This window comes from Gracilinanus agilis, chromosome 4, assembly GCF_016433145.1.
Source record: "Gracilinanus agilis isolate LMUSP501 chromosome 4, AgileGrace, whole genome shotgun sequence".
Classification (NCBI taxonomy): domain Eukaryota; kingdom Metazoa; phylum Chordata; class Mammalia; order Didelphimorphia; family Didelphidae; genus Gracilinanus; species Gracilinanus agilis.
In genome coordinates this window covers 250,339,607-250,356,455 of record NC_058133.1, presented here as the reverse complement: position 1 = coordinate 250,356,455, position 16,849 = coordinate 250,339,607, and the positions used below count along the sequence as shown (strand labels likewise).

The 16,849-nt window shown below is 45.9% G+C and overlaps 2 protein-coding genes across 3 annotated transcripts; both read right to left on the bottom strand.

Annotated features, from left to right (window-relative positions):
* Nucleotides 1-868: 868 nt before the first annotated feature.
* SOX15 (SRY-box transcription factor 15) lies at nt 869-1,723 on the bottom strand. The gene is made up of 2 exons (XM_044675227.1): nt 1,044-1,723; nt 869-959 (listed from the first exon to the last, which is right to left on the bottom strand). The coding sequence occupies exons 1-2, from the start codon at nt 1,538-1,540 to the stop codon at nt 869-871; spliced, it is 588 nt and encodes a 195-aa protein (XP_044531162.1). The 5' UTR covers nt 1,541-1,723.
* A 1,501-nt stretch (nt 1,724-3,224) lies between these two features.
* On the bottom strand, nt 3,225-16,637 carry FXR2 (FMR1 autosomal homolog 2). Of its 2 annotated transcripts, none has more exons than XM_044672762.1 (17): nt 16,557-16,637; nt 10,917-10,969; nt 10,499-10,592; nt 9,689-9,760; nt 9,406-9,554; nt 9,154-9,247; nt 8,411-8,527; nt 6,497-6,667; nt 6,232-6,310; nt 5,758-5,867; nt 5,461-5,547; nt 4,970-5,180; nt 4,624-4,821; nt 4,306-4,506; nt 4,111-4,206; nt 3,910-4,019; nt 3,225-3,715 (listed from the first exon to the last, which is right to left on the bottom strand). In XM_044672762.1, the coding sequence occupies exons 1-17, from the start codon at nt 16,635-16,637 to the stop codon at nt 3,626-3,628; spliced, it is 2,013 nt and encodes a 670-aa protein (XP_044528697.1). In that variant the 3' UTR covers nt 3,225-3,625. The 2 variants fall into 2 exon arrangements, with proteins under 2 accessions (XP_044528697.1, XP_044528696.1); XM_044672761.1 differs by having other exon boundaries at nt 3,916-4,019.
* Between the last annotated feature and the right edge of the window lie 212 nt (nt 16,638-16,849).

Sequence of the window (16,849 nt, the reverse complement as noted above, 5' to 3'; positions counted from 1 at the left end):
GGGGCATCTGGTTTACAGTGATGAGCTCTGTGAAGAAAGAAAAGGGGCAGTGTGAGATAAACCTGAGTCTCCTTTACCCCCATATCATCCCTCCTAGGTACCCATAATCTGAGGACCTCTGGTAGCCAGCTTCCTCTCACAGATCCAGAGTTCACCTCTGATGTTCTCTCCCCATGAGAGGGTGTGTCAGGGTAGATTTTCTGAGTCACATTCCCCAACTTTCGGGTTAGACTTGTTTTGGGCTGGGGAGGAGCAGGAGCAGTTTATTTCTGGCTCAGCCTGTAGCACAGATGTCCATGCCCTGCTTGGTGTTCTCAATGGGACAGGGACCTCTGGTGGCCTGGGCATGTTGGTGTCATTTGGCAGGCATACTCCCAGCTGTTTTTCCAAGAGGGCAAAGGAGGGAGGTTTATAATCTCCCTCTTCCCAACAGGATGGGAGAGGGACTTGGGTCAGTTAAAGGTCAGAACTGAAAATGTAAAGTTGAGATGAGTGGGGTGTGAGGCAAAGAGTGCAAAAGCCTCAGGTCACAAAGACTGTCCAAAGTTATTCCTTAGGATGTGTGGGGAGATGACTGACCAAAGTAGTCTTGGTTTCAAATCTGAGGAGACATCACCCTGGATATCCTGCTGGAGTCCCTCCAAACTCACCTTAATCATGAGCCATCCCTATGAAGTCTGATTTCACTTGGCTCTTCACCCCACCAGCCTGGGACTAGCAGCCCACCCCCTACTCTACTCCCATCCTAGGTTCTAGGCCAGCTACCAATTTCTCCATGACGTAGGGAACTCGGATGGAAGCCTCAGAATCCTGGCTAAGGTGAATATTTAGATGCTCGGGGTGCTGCTGCTCCTGATTTCTGCGGCTGCTAAAATGTGGGTGGGGGTGGGGTGTCTGCGCTCAGTTTTCTCTCCTCTTCCCGGCCCTCGCCCAAGGGAGGCACAGTTGGGTGCAGAGACCTAGGAGAGCACAGCGGATAGGCACCTGAGAATGGGAGGGTCCCCATCCCTTCTGTCCCTCTCCTTGCTTCCCCAATCACTCACCCGCAGCCTCTGGCCAGGTTCGAAGGGTATTGGGGCTGATAGCCGAGGTTTCCCGTGCCCCACCCTGGGTCGGGGCTGTGGTTGCCGCTGCCCCTACTTGCCCCGGCCAGGTCTAGACTTGCGAGGCCCGGGTTGGCGTTCTTGGTCTTGCGGCGCGGTCTGTACTTGTAGTCGGGGTAGTCGTGTAGGTGCCGCGCTCGGAGCCTCTTCGCCTCTTCCACAAAGGGCCGCTTCTCTGCCTCTCCCAGCAATTTCCACTGCGCGCCCAAGCACTTGGAGATTTCCGAGTTGTGCATCTTGGGGTGAAGCTGCGCCATCTGGCCACGCTGGCCCGAGCTCCATACCATGAATGCATTCATGGGCCGCTTAACCTTTGCGGGTATCTCCCCGGGAATCCCTGGAGGGACCGAGGGACGGTTAGTGGCAGATTCAAAGGCAGTGGGAGCAGGGAGTGTCAAGGCCCAGGCTTGAAGTGGTGGAGACTGGGGTAGCGCCATGGAGTTGATTAGCCTGGGAGAGGAAGGGGGAAATGGGGGAGCAGGCTGAGGAAATCGGCTGTTGGGCTTCCTGGAAGATCCGGTTACTTGAAACTGCCTGTAGTCAGGTTATCCCCAAACTGATTTTCCTCAATGAAAGGTTCCTTCAAAGTTGAGGGTCCTCACGGAGGTAACCCTTCCAACTACCCCTGCCCTCCACAAGAAAGTCCAAATCCTTTGCCCCAAATCTGTTGCCTTTATTATGGTCGTGTATGGCCCCCTCAGCAATCTTTAAAAATCTTGCAGGGCCAGAAACTCTGAGCTGAGGACCAGCAGCAGCTAGCCTCGTTCTCTCCCTCCACAGCTTTCCTTTGGGATCTCCCCCAAATCCAGGGTTTCTACCCCTCCCAGTTTTCCAAGGAGTAATGCGGAAAAAGGGTATACTTCTCTGGCCCAGGAGCAACCTGCTTCCTAGTCAGTACTTCCCTGGGTCGCTGCGTTTCCGACGGTCTTTTTTTTTTTGCTCCAATCACCCCGTGGTGGGGACCAAGAGCTTGAAGTAGGCAGACCAGGTCTGGTCTGGGAAAAGCTTTTAAAGTGGCCCCGCCCTTCTCGAGAGATGGTGCCTCCTCATCTCCCCGCCCCCAGAACTCTCAGGTTTAACTTTTCCAGGGCCCCCATTTCTTTCTCCTCGGGGCTCCACTCCCTAACCCTAGGGTATGTTCCAGGAGACTCCCAGAGGCCCCAGTAATTTACTTCTCTTAGATCAATAACCTCCTTAAAGGGAGAAATGGGAGGCGTGTTAAGTGAAACCCAGAAAAGGGGTACATACAACACCTGTTTCTAGTTCCCCGATCCAAGGTTGTCTAGCAAAAGATTTGGAGGGGAAGTTAAGTTTAAGGTATTTTCTCTTCCCGAGTCACTTTAGCAGATACTCAAACTGTGACTCCCATTCTTCTGTGGAGCCAGGTATCCTAACTCTACCTGAGCCATTTCTGGTCCTATTATGTTCTCAAATCTTAGGGGAATTGGGGAGAGATTTGGCCAAGGGGTGGGTAGAACATAGTTGGCAGATGGTGGGGAAACCTAGGACTCTAAAGAGAAAATATGCTCCGGTGGCCTGTCAGAAAAGGATTCACTTTGTTGCCCCATCTCACAACCCAACCCTGGCCCTAGAGGACCCCAAGATGAACTAATCGGATTAAGCTGGCTGCCTGCCCTGGCCCCAGATCTCAACCCTTTGGGTGGGGCATCCCTGAGTCACCTCAAGAGGCAGGGTAGGTATAGGAGGGCAAGATGGGTGGGGACACTGGGCAGCTAGCTGGATAGTAAGAACCAAGATGCTGACTTTGTGGAGGGCAAGGGGGAGAGGTGGAAAGAATGAAGAGCATCATTTCCATAGTTGAGGGGCTCTACAGGCAGTTGTGGAATGCTGAGCTGGGTACAACAGACAGAGGAAACCACTAAAGGAGCACCATGGCTAAGGTGTGTATGATTTAATTAAAGTACACGTGAGAAACAAGACAGGGAGGGAAAGGGGAGCCATTTGGATTTTTTTTATTCTCTTTTTAAATACTGTACAGTGAAAAATAAATACACCTTCTCATTAGCCAGACAAAGTCTGTACCCCTACCTCCCACCCCCAGAGACCTTTAATAGGCCCCCACCCCTACTCCAAACCCCCCTCCCCATGCCTCCCCACCCAATGACACCACCCCCCATCTTCCACAGTGATGAGGCCCAGAGAGGGGGGGAATAGGATGAGAGGAAGGGGTGCCAAGGGAACCCCCTCCCCACAAACAGGCCAGGGAGAGAATTAGGGGGCCAGGGAGAGATTGGGGCATTAGAGGATAAAAGGCACATCCAGTCTGATGGGGGGGGAGGCTCCCCTCATCATGGGGTGGGGTAGACAGAGGAAGAAGAGGGGAGGGTGACCCTGTAACAAGCACACCACCACCCCCAGCCCCTGGGGGGTGGGGAAGAACCCACAGTGTGGCCACTGTTCCCTCCCCCCTTAGACAAGAGCAGCTCCAATGCGGGTCAGGAAGGGCTTGTTGGGTAGCAAGCAAGATGGGGTGGGGAGAGCAGGGAAGGGTGGAGGGACTTTTATGAGACCCCATTCACCAAGCTGCCTAGCTCCAAGGAGGCAGAGAGCTCCCCATTTTCCGAGGGGCCCTTAGGAAGCTTGCTGACACCCTGAAGAAGGAAAGAAAAAAAAAGGAAGGGAATAAGTGGGGATCCTCTATTTCCTCTTACCACCCCAAGCCCCAAATCCCAAAGGAGCCCTTCCCCACTCTGTTCTACCAGAAAACCAGAGTTTCTCTTCTCCAGTCCAATAAGAAAGATAAAGCTTGTTGGGGTTTGGGGAACAGAAGAAAAAGTAAAGTTACATCTACCTTTGGTCCTGAGAGGGAGTCCTCGGAAGGAACATGAGTGGGCTCAGGGGGCTGCCTCTGTCGGCTCTGAGATTCTGCCCGGGAAATGTAATCTGCCACAGTCACTGTGGGAAGAAGGGATCAGCCCAAAACCTATTTCATCACACCCCTAGAGTCTTACTCTCTCAGGTCTAAGGAAGAATTTAGACTATTCACCTGGCTGACGATCTCTGCTGATAGAGCCATCTGCTCGGTTACCACGGTTACGTCGTCTTCGGCTTCTATTGCGCCTTTGGGGTTTTGATTCTTCTTCTGCAGGGAAGGGTAGTGAGGAGAAAGATACTCAGAAAAAAGAGGCACCCTGCTTCCTAAGTCTCATTTTTCTCAAGTGACCTAGGGAACCCTGCTCACCCAGACCATTTTCAGCCAGGTTAGGTCCATCAGATTCCAGTCCTCCATCTATGATGGTCCGATCTTCATCTGTGCGCCGACGGCGAGAACGTCGGCGCCGGGCACTAGCTGGAGGTGGCTCTCCAGGCTCAGAGTCAACTGGGGGCTCTGGTTCTGATGTGTCCAGTAGGCTGTAGGGATTACTGTCAGGATCCTTCAGTACTAGGTAGGGTAAAAGAAGAGGGTTTGGCCTTTGGGCATCCAGTCTCCAACTTAAGTTCAGCTTCTACTCCATTTCCCTCAAAGACCCAGGTGAGTGTCAGACTATTTCCTCAGTACCTGAGCTAATGGAAGATGTTGTATACTTGTTAGGAAGCCGAGGTGCAGGATTAGACCCTCGACCTCGGCCCCCCATTGGTCTCCTACGACCCTCTTCACCTCTGCTAGAGGCATCCTGGTCACCATGTCCAGGCCGTTCAGGCTCTTCTCGTTTCTCAGACTCAGTTTCAGAAGCAGTGGACAGGTCTGAACCAGGGCCTAGGGAAGGAGTTATTTGTTTCCTCACTCCCAGAAAATATTATACAATCCCATATCCCCAAAGAAAAAAAGCCTCTGAAAACAATGTGTTCCCCTTTCACAACCCATCACTCCTCCCTCTCACCCTGGCCATATATCATTATCTCACCATAGCCTGAACTTCCTGTCCTCCGGCCACGGCCACGACCCCCATAGGTTCTAGTGGCATGGAGGGAAGAGGAAGAGCTTTCATCTGTGGCATAGCCAGTCTTGTCACCACTACTGTTTCCTCGACCACTTCCAGGGGTACGGAAGCCCAGCCCGATCTGCCGAAGCTGCTCATCAATCTGTAGTCTTTCTAATCGAAGCTGTTCTACTTCCTAGTTGAGGGGAAATAAAAGTTGGGGGCAGGGAAAGGAGAGAAATTTAAGAATCCTCTGCTGAAACTCCATAGTACCTAAGGCAAAATATATGGCAAAGACTAGCAAAAATTAAAACGGAAAAGCAGAAAAAGAAAAGATGAGGACAAGTCAATATCTGGATGCCCTTCAGTCACGTTCTCCTCAGAGACAGTCTCCATGGACCCCAGAACTTTCCCCAAAGTTCCAATTCTCAGGACCTTTAGTACTCATTTCCCTCCCATGCAAACAGCTTTGGTACCTGCAAATAAGAGAGGTGATATTCCAGTAGGGCCTGAGCATTGCTGATGTTCTCCCGGGTACCAACAAATATGAAAGGAACCATTCCCTGGCAGGGAAGAAATGGGTCAGTAAGAAGGGATAGACAGATGAGCAAAACCTGTTTCTCTCATCTTTACATATGCTCAGACTGAGGACCTATCTTCAACAAAATCCATCCCAGGTATCCACACCACACAAAAGTTCTTATCCTAAGGAACTTACTCCCCCTTGCCCCCAACTTCCCTGGGGAAACCAAAGAAATCTTTCCATATAATACCTCCTCCCTCGGATTCTTCTTGTCATTATCACCCTCCACTCGAACCCTCACCACACCAGATTTATCCACAATCTCCTGGATCACTTTCCCATTCTTCCCAATCACTTTGCCTGGGTTAGGGGAGGAAGGAATTAGTTATTTAAAAGACAAAAGACATAAGGTATATAGTATAGGTTTATTTCATCCATTATCCCGACTATAACAATATAGGAAAAAAATATTTAAAAACTTCCAGATATCCTAGAAATTTTCTACTCCTCATTCCTATGGCAGTTTTCCTTTGTCTACTCCTCAGGGGGTGGTAGTTTTCAGCCCAATATAAACCTAACCTCTTTCTTAAAGAACCAGTAGTTTACCACCCAACTCCATCCATCATCCATCATTTCTACTCCCACTGGTCCCCACCTCTCCACTCCTTTTCAATACCCCCTCCTCCCTCCTGCTTCATCCTTACAACCATCTATATAGACTCACCGACCAGGTTCCGGGGCACTTGGACAGAGTCTTCTGAGAACTCAAGGTAGCTTCGGGCCTGCTTGCATGCTTCAGGGGTCTGGGGAAAGAGTGGGAAGATGATTACTGCACATAGGAGGCTGAGCCCCTAAGCTTCCCATCCCCCCCACCATTCTTTTTGAGGAAATGGTGCTACCACAAAAAAATGGGGTGGGGAAGAGAACCAGGAAGAATTCCAGCATATTTTCTATTTTACCCTTCCTCCCCTTAGAAGCCCCATGCTGACCTCCCCGTAGATTCGGAAGGTGCAAGTTTCCTCGCCCAGTTCAATGGCTGTCACCCCAGGCACTTTTCGGGCCTGTTGGATATTGGCACCATGAGTTCCAATTGCTAATCCCATTAGGTCTTCCCGTACTGTAAATTCTTCCTGGAATGCTGCTGCCAGCTGCTTGCTTGTCTGGAAGGAAAGACTGGAAATCACCTGGGACATCTTTAAACCTTAGACAGTACCTGTCTCAGGATTTCTCCCTCTGTGTGATTAAGGGGACACAGGAAGACAGTAGGTCAGAAGTTCTGGAACTACAACTTTTAATGGTTACCGGCCCTTGTGACACTTGATATGGAAACTGGAAGAAGTTAGTCTTTCTCAATTTCCCTGCCAAAGCCCAGAGATTCTTGGTAAAGGACATCTAGTAATCTGGTGTTTAAAAAATTCTCTGATACTGATAAATAAGTTATGGGACTTAGAACAAATCACATTCTTTCTGTGCTTGAGGTCATATCACATCTGTCCCGCCATCTTGGAGAACTCTTATAAAGCTTACATTACAAAAATGTGATAGCTCTTTGAAAAAGCAAAAATGTTATAAAAATACCAATCAAATACTATATACTTTTCCAAGCAATATGGTCTCTCTCTTACCACAAACTCCAAATAATTGAGGAAGAGAGCCAAGGATTAGAGGGGATCACAAGATAAAATTGGTCCAATTCTTAATCTGGTCCTGAGACAAGTTGCTTCTTCTTCTTTTTAAACCCTTACCTTCTGACTTAGAATTGATACTGAGTATTGATTCCAAAGTAGAAGACTGGTAAGGGCAAGGCAATTGGGGCCAAGGTCACAAGGCAAAAAAGTATCTGAACCCAGGACTTCCAGTCTCCAGGCCTGGCTCTCCATCTACTAAGCCACCCAGTTGCCCAATTCTTATTTTATTTTTTAATAACAACATTTCACATAAGTTTTCCAAAGTCATATAATCCAAACTATCTGCCTCCCCACTTTCTGGAGCTGATAAGCAACCCAATCTGGGGCTATACATGTAAAGTTGCCCAATTCTTGAAGAAGAAAGATAAGAAAGAATATGGGAGAGTAAACCATGGAGAGGAAGAAAAACGTTCTCTGAACAGAGAGGTTCCAAAAGTTCTCATTCTCTCAGGAAAGGGACTGAAACTTAAGAGGCAGTTAAGACAGACCTAATAGAGATAGATATGTAAGGTGTCTAGGGCCTGAAAAGAGGCCTGCAAGTCTCCTAAAGGAATTTGCCAAGATGTGGAGCTAAAACTGAATCCAGCAATCAGAAATACTTAAGGAGAGATGTTTTCTACCCACTCAAAGATGATCAAGGAACATCATATGGCTTAGAGATTATCTGGAGCAATCTCTAAACTGAGGAAACTACTGACATTAATAGAAAATATGTTAAGGAACCCAGGAAAGAAAGTTTAAGAGGAATGAAAAGGGGAAAAGGATCCTAAAGTTTTCTTTGAGAAGCAAACACAGAAATAAGAATACTAATTTCCCCCATAAAGTTATAATCCAATCTAATTTTGCAAAAAGAATGCAGTAAAATGAAGAGAATATTGCAATAAAACTAAATATTCGACAAGTTACAATTTCTCTAGGCCTGAATCTCTTAAAAAAAAAAAAAGATTAAGATAGCCAGTCTTAAATACTTTCTATATCAGTAGTGCAAACAAAACATATGTGAAAACATAAAGGGCCAAATAAATGTATGGTGTAATTATTATAGAGAAGACAAAGGAAACCAAAAGAAGTGAAGTGATTTGCTTTTAATCCCAAAACTAGTCACTGAAGTTACAACTTTTACTTAACATTTTAAAATCAGTTGGATTTAATCAAGAGATCTCAGTGAGAATGAGAGGGTTCCTATAGTAGGAGGAAAATGGGGTCAGAGCTCACCTCTAGATGCTTGGTGGCCTCTTCATTTCGGGACATCAGCAGCAGTTTGGTTCGGAGGCTTCGGAAATGCATGTCACCCAGCAGAGATGCTCGTTTCACAGGAGCTTCTGTCGTTGACTAGAGAAAAACCAGGGGGAGAGACATTAACCATTTCACATAAGTGAAGTCAAGGGTTTGGAACCAGAATACTTGGGTATCTTGGAAGGTGGAATTTTAGGAGTCTCTCTGGGTTCCTAAAAGAAATGGAGGAAGAGGAAGAAATAGGAGAAATAGCTTCAAGGTTCAAGCACAGGAAGAGAAGCAAATAAATTTTCTAGGACTTGGAATATTAAGAATATAAGATGTGTGCTTATACTAACAAACAGGGATTGTTTGTGTTCCTAGCACCTAACACAATGCCTGGCACAAAGTAAGCATTTAATAAATGTTTAATAAACTGAATAAGAGGATAGTCTTATTAGGAAAAAGAATGAAAGCTAAATTTTAAGTTATACATGGAGATTCAAATAAAATTATGGATTGTCAAGCCCTGAAAACATATCCTTTGTCACCCTATGTTATATTGGACCCACAGTTTTCCAGAAAAAAAAGGGAAAAAAAATAACCCATAGCCAAAAGTAAGGCGGCAGAGTATTCTGTCTTTTGATAAAATATAAAAGACCCCTTGGGTCCCTCCTTCTTTGCTAAGGATCAAAAGTACAAAGGAGAAGAAGACTGAAGTGCTGGGTGGTAAACGTGCTTACCAGAATGAAGAGCTCACTGTTAGTGATGTTCAGGAAGATGCAGTTGGCTCCTAAAGCCTTCTTGAATTCTTTATGGACATTCTCATTGGAGCAGCTGGGGAAGAGAGACAAATGCTTATATATCACGATTCAGGGAAAAGTTCAGGGGAAGAGAAAGGGGATGACAAGAAATATGGAAAAAGTAGAGAGGCCATCGGAGGGGGCCAAGGGTGTGTGTAAAGGGCCCCTCCTTTGGACAGCCTTGGAACTCACGCCTCTCTCAGATCTTCAGGAACAGCCATGGTAACCTTGAAAAAACTGCCTTTGGTAGCCAGAGGACTCGGATTGACAGGTCTTAGGCGCTCCAGGGTCACAATCTCATTGTAGGTAGCATCACAAGCTGCATACTCTATGACATAGAACTGATGGGATGGAAGAGAGCCATCTTAGATGACTAGGATCAAATCCTCAAACTGCTTCCTTCTATCTTTCTACCCTCAGATCCTATTCCCAAAATCACCTTATCCCACTCTCCTACTCCTCCAAGATCACTTACATCTCCCTTCATCATCCGAACTCTTGCTAGCCACCAACCACAAGGCTCCTGCTCGTTGGCTCGGGAATAAACCTAGAGTTAAGGAAGAAAATAAGAGGTGATTCTGAAAACTGTCCAATAACCTGCAAAGTAGTGACCCTCTGAACCAAGAAAAAAGGAAAAGGCTGCTGCTATAACAGAATGAAAGAAATCATGAAATTTTAGATACTATTATCTTAAAGGGAGGAAGATTTTTTTTTACTGAAATAAGAGGCGTTCTAGGGACAGCTAGGTAGCTCAATGGATTGAGTCAGGCTCAGAGATGGGAGGTCCTGGGTTCAAATCTGGCTTCAGACACTTTCTAGCTGTGTGACTGTGGGCAAGTCACTTGACTCCCATTGCCCAGCCTTTACCACTTCTCTGCCTTAGAACCAATATACACTATCAATTCTAAGACAGAAGATAGGGTTTAAAAAAGAGAAAGAGGTGTTCTCTTGAACTTTGGGAAACTGCAACAGCAAGAAAAAGGAACAGGTTGAAACTACAGCAAGAAATATTAAGAGATCAGGCATGTAGAAGTATGTAAAATGGGAAACACATAGGGGGAGAGGTTCCTTCCTTGCAGATTTTTTTCAAAGACAGACACTCTCTTTACCATTCTTCACTTAACTAGCAATGGAAAAGAGTGGAATAATTTGAACAAACCTAATAGCTAAAAAGTAACTGAGACAAAGAAACAAGTGAAAGGTGGTGACTGGGGGTGAGGAGAGAGGGTATGTGTCTTCTGGGCTAAAAGGGGTAGTTTAGGGTGAAGAACTTCAGTGTTCTTACCTCTACCTCATCCCCTTCAGTGATCTCCTTGCTGTAGTCAGCTGGTGGTGGTAGCCGAACATCCCCAAAGGGAATCTGTCTCTCACTCTGCCAGCTGTAAATGGGCCTCAATGAGAAGGGCCTCAGGTTGATGAAGCTCCCCAATTGCTCCCAGAGCAATTCCCATTGCTTCCCCCTCCCTTAGGAGTAGAAGACTACACCCATAGCCCCTGATCCCCTCAAATAGAACCAAATATTTATGTACCATTATTCCCCTCTCCATTACCCTGCAGTTTTAAGTCCCCGCTCCCTTCCTAGGACTATATACCTAACTCTTGGCTCTCCTCCCCAAAGCAACCCTCTTAAGATCAGTTTTCCTTTGTTAGGCCCCCCACCCCGCCGGGTGTCATCCCTGCTCCCTTTCCAACCCCAGTCTTACTTGTTCTCAAAGAAGATGGTGACAGAGTCTTCATGGACATCCTTCACAAAACCCTACAGTGGGTGGCGGAGTAAGGTGAGAAAGAAAATGGAGATTTACCATCAGCTCAGAACTCCAGAAGGGAATTAAGGGGCAGGCTGGAGGCTGGAAACCTCTGTTCTGGGGGACAGAAGCAATCTGGGTGAGGCGAGTCAGGAAAGGGGACTGAGACACATCCAAATTTTAAGTAAAGTGTGTCTATATTTTAAGGGGCGGGGAGACACATGGCAAGAGAAAAGGGTAGAGCCTAGGGAGGAGGGAGTTAGGGGGTGAGGGGAATGGAAAAATGTGGGGACCTGAAGCTTACTTCCTTCTTGATCCTAGAAACCTACACTTTACTCCTCCCCCAATTCTTCATTTTTTGCTCAATAGCCTGTCACTGTCCAATTAAAATAGCAAAAACATTAACCAAAGCTATGATTATTCACAAAGACAAGGAGACAATATCCTGGAGTCCAGAGGAGACAAAGATCTGCCTCCTTTATGTGGCAAAATAGACTAGAGGAAACCTGGCATCCCCAGACCACCCAGATGCTTATATCCTAAGAGGAAATGGGGGAAAGGTAGAGAGAGCACAATTAGGGGAAGGGGTAAGGATTTGGGTGGGACACCCAGGCACTAAAAGAAGAAAGATAACAAGAGAAAGGTGATGATGAAGATGCTGGAGTTCTAGCATAAAGACACAGGTTCAAAGAGCTATGCTTCTAATGTAAAATAAATTACCCCATCTCACATAGGTAGGGAGAGATTATGTTCTAAACTGAAGTGACCATAACCACCTATCCAACTCTGTTTCCACTTTTATCGGCCTCACATAATGAAAGTACATTGGAAGTTTCAAGAAGCTGGCACAAGCTAGATTTAGGAAGACCTTCCTAGTTCACACTAGTTGTGACCCAGGCTAACAAATAAATAACCTTTATTGTGTCTCAGTTTCCTCAACTTTAAAATGGCAATTATAATGATTGCATCTTTTTCCCAGGGTTGTTGGGAAAATCCATTGAAGTAATATTTGTAAGCTTGGCACACAGTGAGAGCTATATGTTAGCTACTATACATAATGCTTGCCATGTAGTAGAAGCTACATAAATGTTAGCTACTATTAATACTAGCATAGTGCTTTGTATATAGTAGGTATTTAGTAAATGCTTAAAATTTCCTTCCTTCCTTAAAGAAACTGAGGCTGGGGGTTAGAATGTGTTAGGGCAGAAATTAAAGAACAAACACTCTGCCTACTCCTCCCTTACCATCTTGGATTGTTCAATCACAGATACTACTTCAGGTTAGAATTTAAAGTTAAATTTAACTTCTGGAGCAAAATCACCTCCAATTTCCTTTTAGGACAAGTAGTGAAGATCCCACCTTTCCCCCAGAACTTTACTGTCAATGTTATAAACACTATAATGGTTTAATAATGGTATCTAACATTTTATAATATATTAAAAAGTTTACAAAATCTCCCTTATATATGATAGTCCCTTTTCTCAGTCCAGAATCCTTTCCTAAAGGTCCATCACCTCTCGGTACCCTTCCTTTATATGTTCTTTCCATGATACTCTATTTCAGTAACCCTTTCATCCATTCTACTCAATACCTCATCCAGACCCTTTAGGACTTCACACCTGCCTTGGCTTATAATACATCTAAAATATTTTTGAGCTTCTGTCACCACAGTTCATTAAGACAGTGCCAGCTGTTCTGGAAAGTTCTTTAAGAAGAAAGGGGGGAAGGGGAAGAGAGGGCATGGCAGAAGACAGGCACTTGCCTGCTCCTTTCAAAAATGGATTCCTGCTCCTAACCTATTTAGAAAGGCTATGCCTCTCTCTGGGTATAAACAATTATTCTTTGACCACTTAGAGCTGGTCTGTAGAAAGAAATGCCATTATTACTCATTTTTCCTGCCATAATCCTTGAAACTGGAGTTCTTTTCAGAGATTTCAGACCTCTGCTGCTTAATTTCACCCAATTCACCCCTAGAAACCATTTCTTCCCTTAAGGACTCCAGTGAAGGAAGCTGAATTACTAGGTCTGCTTAGACCTCACCTAGAGTCATGTTGGGAACATGAACAGAGGAAGCCAAGGGGAAGGTCAGAGAGAAACTAGGATTTTGGTCCACTGCATTTGGCATCTCCTGGCTTTGGCTCAATAAGACTGAAGCCATAGCTAAAGAACCTCAGGTTCTATCCTGTTTCCCTAGCTCAGTAATATATACAAAGGATTCACCTTACCTCTGAAGTAAAGTAAATGATTAAAACTAAACCCCAACTCCCACCTGCATACATGTCTGATATGTAATGTCTTGTTCTCCTTAAGTCTAAGCACCAGACCAAAACAATGAGTCCTTTTTCTCTAGGGTAAAGTCCCGTTCCTTCCTGAGCACTGAACTGAAACCATGAATCTATTCATAGGTACTAGATCAAAGCTTCAAAAATGTATTTAAACTCCACTCTGACTATGTTGCTTTGGAACTCCTTTGCTGAGTTCCCCTAGCGCGCACTAGAAATAAAGACTTCCCTTTGCTTGGATTGCATTGTCTCCGTGTGCTCCTTGGGTGGCAATCCACTTGGACCCTAACATCCAATACTTAAAACCATGTGAACAAAACCCTCTGGCCTGCTTAGATAAGGCAAGGTAAATAAATGTCCGAAGAAAGCAAGGGAAAAGGAGGGCATGGGTGTGAAAAGTTTTCCACATTGTCCAGTTGGGGCCAATCTAATTAACTTTTACCCTGCCTCTCCTTCCACGAGGAAGTAGTATGATAGCTTCTTCATAGTTAGTACTGCAGCTAAGATCTATTTAACTTTGATTAGTAACTTTCCCAAAGAATATAGTCTCAGTAGAAACCAGAATCTACTAAGAACTGGAAACAGAAGACTGGGTCAAATGGTTCCTTAGATTATAAGAGGCTGTGCATAGTGGTGCAGAGAGGCAAAGGCTGGCAGAACCTTGAACTAGAGAGTTCAGAGCTGCAGGTCTAAGCTGATCTGAGTACCTGAACTCAGTGTGGTATCAATATGATGAACTATGGGGAGTATCAGGAGCAGGCCAGGGCTGCCTAAGGAAGGGAGAATTGACAGATCAGAGCTATGTTTCTATCTTAGAAGCGTATTAGTGATGGAATTTTAAAATGCTAAAGACTCAAGTGGAAATGTATGTAGACTCTTGGAGGGAAGGGGGACCATTCAGAGCTGCAAGATGACTAAGATCCTGGATATCTGTTAAAGGATATCATTTGTATACTCTCTTTTAGAAGAGGATATACAATGTGATTCCCACATCCAAGAGAGATTATAGGAGAAAAAAAACCTTATCAGAGGATATAGTTTTCAAACAATATGCCACTCCTTACCCACAACCTTCATCTGCTGAGTCATGAAAACTGGTCTAATGACAGTGTGGGAGAGTATTCAAATATAGAAGGTTAAGGATCCCAGAAAAGAATGGATACATAAAAAAATCTAGCATTGAGAGAGGAATTTAGGTAGATTATTCTGAGGTATTCTAGTCTTCAAAATGGGACTTAAAAGGAACAGAACACATCAATCCATATGATCTGTTTTCCAGCATCCTCACCCTAAATCAAATTCTCACCTTTACTACATTCACACAGTGAGGATAAAGAGTTAACAAAATATAGAAGCTGAGGATTTTAAAAAGGCTTTGCTACCTATGTATATGAAAGGGGGGAGAAACCTCCTTTTTCTAGATGATTCTAACTAGAGACCAATCTTACCTAAAAGCTGCCCCTAGATACCAGTTAAAGAGGAAGGAGAGAAGACTAAATATAACACCTTATAGAATATCGCTGACTTAAACTCCCTTTCTCCCAGAATCCACAGAGTTTATGAATGGGGGTTTAGAGGGGACATAAAAGGAGGGCAGAAGACCAGTCAGGATGAAAGAGGTATCTGAAGTATGTTAATGAGGAAAAAAGGAAATATAAAGGGAAAAGAAGTTAAGGTCAAGCATATGCTACAGACACAGAAAGGAGTAAGGAATTCTGGTATGGGTGGGTTCAGGTGGAAACAAGAGTATTCTGGGGTGCTATTACGGAGACTGTGTTATCACATGATCTAGAACTGGAAGGGGAGTCCAGGGTTTAGGAAAGAAAGACACAAAGAATCAACTAAAGAACCTCCTTTTTTTTTTTTTTTTTTTGCTGCTGAAAGATTAAGAAAGTGTTCTGGAAATAAAGATTCAGGTTGTTTACGATAAGTTTATATAGTTAACTACTAAGATTAAGGAATGGGTTGAGACCAAGGTTACAGAGATGAAAATTATTTGATGAGAGAAAAGAGAGTACACCTTATGGCAAATACCAAATCTTTTTTAGTAATATGAGATATGCTTTGGGGAAGAAGGGGAGCAGAAAATCTCAAAGGTAAAGGGGTCTACTGGGTAAAGGAGAAGGGGAAAGGGAGGGCAGGATCTCTCCCCACATGTGGTGATATAGGAGAAATATCACAAACATTTATTTAAGTAACTATTTGCTAGGAACTGGGTAAAGACAAAAATGACAATCTGCCCTCAAGGAACTTACATTCTAGTTCTTCCAGATGTAGGATAGGCTACAATATATGTTCAAACTCAGGCCTGGGAGGTAGAACAAAAACGTTGGCAGGGTATAAGTTACAAGGATGTCCCGTCCCAGCCCCCCCATATTAGAGAATTAAGGAGAAGAAAATTAATGGTAAGCAGTGAGTCTTCAACTCCAACTACTTTACCTAATAAAGGATATCCCAGAAACTGAACTAGGGTTGGGCAGAAAAGGGTGTGGACAATGGGGAGGGAACCTCGGCAGAAATGAAGCCTTCAGAGGGGAGTCTGGGTACAGAAAACGGGTCCTCCAAAGGGAATCCCTAAAAAAGAGCTTAGGAGAGTGCCCAAATAGGGAAAGTTACTAGGGAACATTCTAGAGACAGAAATACCTTAGGGAAAAATAACAGGAAGAGGTCTCCACTCCTAGGAAAGGGGTCCTCTTGAGGTTCCCTTTGAGGAGAACACTGGCTCCGCTTGGGGAATGACATCAGTAATATAAGGGTGTAGGTACTGGTCCTTACCCGGGTCAAACAATATTCTAGGTAGGTCTTGCTTGGAAGGTAGAGGTATGGAGGTAGAGAACTTGTTTATAATGAAGCCATCGACGAATGAAAAAGCAAAATGAATGGCAGAGCACAGACTTCCTAGAGGTCAGGGGGTGCTACAGCGGTTAAGAGCTCGGTTTCATATTTTTCTCCCTCGGTCGGGGAACACGAAGTGGGAGGGGCTCTGCCTGAGATAATGGCCAGAGGTCTCTCCCAGAGATGGGGGTGGGGAGGATTACACAAAGATAGAATTAAAAGTCTTAGCAGCCCTAGGTGAGAACAGAAGGGAAGGTCAGCGGTGGAATGAGCGAGAAGGGTGGTCCTGAGGCGAGGTCTTTTGGGAGGAGTGCCTGCCTCTGCCCCGGGAAGAAGCAGACGAGGGACCTGGAGCAGTTCCCGGGGGTAGGGTGGGGGGAGCAGGGGGCAGGCCTGGGGATGGGCAAGAGGAATCCCGGCAGTCCCGCGCTCCCCCGGCCTGAGGGACGGGCGAGTGTCCCAGACCGGCGCGCCGCCTCACCTTATAGAAGGCCCCGTTGGAGCCACGCACCTCGACGGGTAGCCCCGGCTCCATGTCCCTGCCGGCAACTAGGCCGCCCATGGAGGAGCCGCCGCCGCCTGCAGCGGCTGCTGCTGCTGCTGCTGCTGCTGCTCCTCCTCCTCCTCCCGCGGCGGCGGCGGCAGCGGCGGCGGCCTGAGTTCGGGCCGGGCCGGGCCCCCTGCGCCGCCCCCCCGGGGGAGGAGGAGGAGCCGGCGGGGACGCCGCAGGGGGCGGGAGCCGGGCAGGCCCCACACCGGCCCCGCCACAGCCGA